At 36.4% G+C, this 6,482-nt stretch overlaps 1 protein-coding gene across 1 annotated transcript in view; it reads left to right on the top strand.

Annotated features, from left to right (window-relative positions):
• PKHD1L1 (polycystic kidney and hepatic disease 1 (autosomal recessive)-like 1) overlaps positions 1-6,482 on the top strand; it is a 121,894-nt gene that overhangs the window by 61,084 nt on the left and 54,328 nt on the right. The window contains exons 38-41 of the mRNA XM_015566133.1: positions 1,319-1,567; positions 2,241-2,390; positions 4,930-5,104; positions 6,008-6,220. Of these exons, the coding sequence (XP_015421619.1) occupies positions 1,319-1,567; positions 2,241-2,390; positions 4,930-5,104; positions 6,008-6,220 (787 nt within the window). The remainder of the gene's footprint in view (positions 1-1,318; positions 1,568-2,240; positions 2,391-4,929; positions 5,105-6,007; positions 6,221-6,482) is intronic.

The raw sequence follows: 6,482 nt of genomic DNA on the forward strand, positions 1-6,482 counted from the left end.
GCAAATGAACTAGATATTGGCATATGTGCCTTATTTCCACTAACCATTTATGTTTCATCTCTCTTTGAATGTCTCCTTCAAAACAATTTATTTGAAGACATAAGACTTGTAGGAAGTGCAATTGAGCTGTTTTATTTTCTAAAAAGACAAGGCAATAGGTCACACTTAGAACAACACTTCCATTTGAAAGGTGAAAATACCAGACAAAATTAAAAATTTAAGACCCTATAACATTGTTTAGTTTATATCTTTAAAGTATTTTTAAGATCTCATTAATATTAGTGGCCTTTAATTTTTTATATATTTTTATTGATTTCAGAGAGGAAGGGAGAAGGAGAGAGAGAGATCGAAACATCAATGATGAGAGAGAATCATTGATTGGCTGCCTCCTGCACGCCCCCTACTGGGGATGGAGCCCACACCGAGGTATGTGCCCTTGACCGGAATCAAGCCTGGAACCCTTCAGTCCGCAGGCTGACATTCTTATCCACTGAGCCACACTGGCTAGGGCTATTATTATTAGCGATCTTTAAAATGACAATATATATTTCAGTGATCTTTACTATGGTCGATTATATGATTATTTTTACTATTACTATTTTAATTAAAATCAAACTACTACTTGGTGATTCTGCCTTGTAACAAGTTATGTTACTTAATATCTACTCACTTAATACTTAGGTATGTAGGTCATCTGGATGACCTATGAAAAATTCCACGTGTTTAATGTCTTCAATACATTTTTGTCAAAAGGAGGGGGGAAGGGAACAGAGGGATTGAAGCACGTTGTTCTGTGTACATTTATTCAAAGCATCAACCTTCATTTACAAGTCTTTAAATTAATTTACCATTTCTGTATTTACTATCCTACACCTAATTATTTATCAGTCATAATTTGTTTTTCAAGTTATATCTATGGGAAATATTTGAATTAAGAAAAATAATCCATCCTCAAAGAATTTCTAATAGCTGGAAAGTATCAAAAATAAAAACAAAATATACCCCACCCTCTGCTTAGACCTTCATACTTCCTAACTCTAGATCTATCTTCTCTTGCCCTTTCTTCTCCACTAGCCTGAATTCGTAACTTACAACTCAGTAGAATGGACAGAAGGGGCTGGAAAGTAATGAATGTTGTCATAGCTTATAGTTAATATCCCACAAACTGTAATGTATAAGACACACATGTTTTGTTGATATTTATATCCATTTTTAAATACTGGATATTATTTTTCTTTATGGAACTAAATAGATATATTTTAAATAGATGTGTATTAGAATTTAGATTTATTTATATTGTTTGCTTTTCTTCTTAAAGGCCCACCAGGAACCAAAATTCAGATCACTGGATCAAATTTTGGTATTGATATCTTGGAAATTTCAGTGGTTATAAATAATATTCAGTGTAATGTAACCATGGTCAGTGACAGTGTATTGCAATGCATCGTTGGAGATCACGCTGGTGGCACGTTTCCTGTTATGATGCATCATGCGACAAAAGGCTCTGCTGTGTCCACGCTTGTATTTGAGTATCCACTTACCATTCACAATATTCAGCCGACCCAAGGTAATCATGAGTGTGCGAAACCTACACATATTTTATATTATTTCAGTAAATGCCTTATTTAGGGGGAAAAGCACTCTTCAAAAATTTGTAGTTCTTTTAACATGTTAAAAATATATTTTTTATGCATAAAATAAATAAGCATGCAAAGGCATCAGTCATTTCAAAATATCAGTTTAATGCCTATATTTCTCCTAGTGCTATATAACTTATTTAAAAGTCAACCCTAATTAAAATGGCCAGGTTACATGTGGGAATTTCTTTTAAAATCATATTTAGATATCACTGGCCTGTAACTATTTACATAAATATTCTATTCAAAAATTATTTTAGTTCAAAAACCTTATGAAAGTATAAACAATGTAGTCTTAATTAAAATAGTAATTTTACATGCATGTGTTTATTGCTCTGAAATTCTTTGTGACATCTCTTTTAAAAAGATTTTCGTTTTCAGTAGTTTAAATAAATGACCAGATGTGACCTTTACTCAGTGAAGATTTAAAACATTTTAATAGAAAGAGATTCTATTGCATTAACAGACTATATTATAATTTCACGTATGAAAATCTTTAATATCAGTTCTATTTCAGATGTTAAACTAAGGTTAAATATATACATATAATAGAAGAGGTTTTCTTTTCACCAGCTTTGTTTTTCCCTGTTTTGTCTTCACTAGGGAGCTTCGGTGGTGGTCAGACGATGACTGTGACAGGCACCGGGTTTAATCCACAAAATTCCGAAATATTAGTGTGTGGCTCAGAATGTGCAGTTGATAGGCTTAAATCTGATTATACAACATTGTTATGTGAAATTCCACCTAATAATGGTAAGTTGTCACAAAAAAGAATGGCAGTCTTTGAGAAATGCTTAATTTTATAAAGATCAGAGACTGGGTTTCTTTTTTCTCCAAGTTTTTGTGTCTTTGGAGCAATTGAATCATCTTTATAACTGTCCTGATTTTAAGCAATTTCTTCAGAATTTTCTTGACATTTATGTGTTTCAAGATTCATATCATTTGGGTTAATTGAATTGTTTATCATAAATTGCAGTATTTCAGTTTATCGCCTAAAGTGATGGCTCTTGGTTTAATAAGCTTGCCAAATGGAGAAGACATGTTTCGTTCCCACTGGAGATTTCCCTTGAAGATGAGACAGTGTAATGGTTATGAGTGTGAACTCTTGTACTGCGTTGCCAAGAGGCAAACCCAAGCTGTGTCTTTGAGCAAGTTATTCAGCCTCATGCTGCCTCAGTTTCTTCGTCTGTAAAGTGAGACCAACACATTAGCTTACTTTATAGTATTATTGTGAGGTTTAACAAGTTAATGTATGTAAAGTGGACAGATTGATACTGGAAACATGTTCTGTAATTTTCTAATATGACTCTTTCTTAAAACTTTAGTTAACAGTTAAGAACTGGACTCTGAGGAGCCCCCAACATCTCAGTTTGCCACTTACTGTGTTACCTTAGCTAAGTAACTCCACTCCTCTCTGCTTCTGTTTGTTCACCAATTAAATGGAGATATTGTTAACCCCAATTCAATAGGTTATTGTAAAGTTTAAACACCCGGTATTTTACATACACAACAATTTTATTTTATTTATTTTTTGTAAATATATTTTATTCAGTTTTTACAGAGAGGAAAGGAGAGAGAGAGAGAGTTAGAAACATCGATGAGAGAGAAACATCGATCAGCTGCCTCCTGCACACTCCCCACTGGGGATGTGCCCGCAACCAAGGTACATGCCCTTGACCGGAATCAAACCTGGGACCTTTCAGTCCGCAGGCTGACGCTCTATCCACTGAGCCAAACCAGTTTCGGCCACAACAATTTTAAATTATCTAACAAAATTTAAGAGGAACCAAAGGAAGTATTCTAAAATAAAGTATATGTGTTATGTGCTAACATTTTTTAAACATTAACAAAATTTGATGAAGCTTTTCTAAACATTTTGGTATCTTTCTCTGAATTCTTTAACAAAGAATATGTAAGACAATGTAATATTTTGGTGACCGGGCTTATTTATCATTTCAACATCAGAGTTTGTATCCTGAATTTTTCAGTGCAACACTGTCGAGATTTAGCAAGGTCTTCAGAATGCTTGTCTTAACACCAGCTCTTCTTTTTACGTTTTTGGATGGGTTTCTGTAGTTTTTCTGTCTCTCACCTTGCCTTCAGCTGTCTCTCCTTGCTTGTCAGAGTGCCTGCCCTTAGCAGTTCTTCCTTCCTGCTCCGATTTGCCACGTTGGCTCCTCTAGGACTGGAACACTAAACAGGCAGGTTTGTCGAGCTGTCCCCAGTGAGCGGCTCCCGTGGAGGGCCTGACGGCTTTTCCCTTTGCTAATGTGTGTGAACCTCGGGATGTTTTTGGCAATTGCTGTAGATATTTATTACTTCACACATAGCCTGTGAGATTGATTTAGGGAAAAGGAAGATGATATTGGAAATGTTTGATTCAGAATGGCTGTCATCAGTAAATCCAAGGTGTTGGCAAGGATGTGGACAAAATGGGAACCCTTGTGCACTGTTGGTAGGAATGCAGAATGGCACAGCCACCCTGGAAAACAGTATGATGGTTCCTCAAAAATTAGAAATGAAATGTCTTATGACCCAGTGATTATACTTCTGGGTATATATCTGAAGAAACCCAAGACATTCATTAGAAAGAATACGTGCACGCCTGTGTTTCATTGTAGTGTTGTTTACAATAGCCAATGTGCTATTACAACCAATGTGCGTATCAATAGACAAGTGGATAAAAAAAAAAACCCACAGTGGTGCCTATATACAATGGAATATTACTTGGCCATAAAAAAAGACTGAAACCTTAACATTTGTAACAGCATGGATGGACCTGGCATGTATTATGCAAAGTGAGATAAGCCAGACAGTAAAAGACAAATACCATATGATGTCATTTATATGTGGAACCTAAAGAACAAAATAAATGAACAAACAAAATTAAAGCAGATGCATAGATACAGAAAACAGACTGATGGTCACCAGAGGGGTGGTCGGGTACAAGGTGGGTGAAACAGGTGAAGGAATTAATAAGTACAAATTGGTAGTTGCAGAATAGTCACAGAAATGCAAAGTGCAGCACAATAAAGATAGTCAATAACATCGTACTAACTATGTTTGGTGCTGGGTGAGCACTGGAACTATCAGGGGAACACTTCCTAAAGTATGTGATTGTCTAACCACTATGCTGTACACCTGAAATGAATACAAAATAATATTGAATGTAAACTGTAATTGAAAAATACTATTTAAATTTTAAAAATAATAAAAAGAAAATGTTTGGGGTTTGGATTAATGAATTGGGCCTGAAGGCAGAATTGTATTCAATTCCATTCTCTTCTCATAGGCAGGGGACCTGAGCAAGCCTGTGAAGTGAGTGTGGTCAATGGGAAGGATTTGTCACAGTCCACAACTCCTTTCACGTACACCATGTCACTGACTCCGCTCATCATCAAAATAGCTCCCGAGAGAGGCAGTACAGCAGGGGGCACCAGACTTACAGTCATGGGATCAGGCTTCAGGTACTGTCTTCACTGCACAAACATCAACGCCTGTTCCCAGACTCAAGCCACTCTGCCCACTTCCTCATAGGCCAGGACAGTGCTTAAATACAGTCAAGTAATGTGTTCCCATCGGCTCAAGAGTCATGCTTGAGGCACATCATGGTCCTAAAAGCTAACATTTACTGAGTACTTCATCTGTGCCAGGCACCTTCTACCCCATTGAAACTTCCTGCCTTGTTAGATATTTTATCCCATCTGTGGCTAAGAGACTAAGATTACAAAGGTTAAATAATTTGCCTCAAATCCTAGTAAGGTCACAAGGATAAATCACGTTCTTGCACTTTCCCCAGAACCTCATGCCCAACCATGATCAGCTTCCATGAAACATCGCTTCATGCATCAGGACCTTTTCATTGTAACGGGCCAGATTCTCTTTTCCTAAAAGATATTCATTGTTTAGCACAAATGTATGTCCTGCTTCATCATTTAAGTGAATAAGGCTGACTTCAAAATGCCAGCTCCTTCAGATCACAGAAGGCAATTTTACCTGGAGATGACGTTCTGAGGTCTGTGAATGTGGTGAAAATGTCACATAGACAAAATGATCCCTGAACATCTCTAACAAGGCGCCTGCTTAGAGGCCCACATAGAATCTCTCAATAACTTGAACCCAGGCAGTTTTTTCTCCAGCACTAGAATATCTGCTAGGTTGCACAGTTATAAATCCTCACCTTTTTGGTGTGTGTTTTTCCTTTTTTTCTGAAAAAATATTTTGAAGTCTTACTACTGAAAAATGTTTCAATCTGTACTTTGATGGATCATAGGGTGAGGTCATTATTTTCTCAATAATGCGTATGTGACCTAGAAATTTGAAAAAAAAATCAATATTTTATGTCCTCCCGGCCCCTTTTTTCTTTACAGTGAAAATACACCGGATGTTCGTGTCACCATAGCTGAAACCAAATGTGATGTTGAGTATTCCAACGAGACATGTGTCATCTGCATGACAAATGCCCACACTCCTTCAGGGTGGGCTCCCGTGCGCATCACCGTGGGAAGCATGGGGATGGCCAAACGGGTGAGAATGCAGCTGGGTGTTGTAACCACAGCGATAGAAAAACTAGCCTGTGGGATGTGAGGTGATTGGCAATGAACGTTTTACTTTGTTAATGTCTCCCAAACAGAACTGAGCTATGGCTATCGTATGGTTATGTGTTTTTGGTTTTTTGCTTATTACTAAAATTTTATTATTTCTGATTTTTTTATTATTTAATTTAATTGTGGGGTAATCAGTAATGATTTTTGTTACTTTATTATTACTGTGAAATCAACCAATAGGCAACTATGAAATACTTAAAGCAGGTTATACTTATTATTAATGAAAATGTTTATCATT

The sequence above is a fragment of the Myotis davidii genome, unplaced genomic scaffold, assembly GCF_000327345.1.
Source record: "Myotis davidii unplaced genomic scaffold, ASM32734v1 scaffold1012, whole genome shotgun sequence".
In the NCBI taxonomy this organism is placed as follows: Eukaryota; Metazoa; Chordata; class Mammalia; order Chiroptera; family Vespertilionidae; genus Myotis; species Myotis davidii.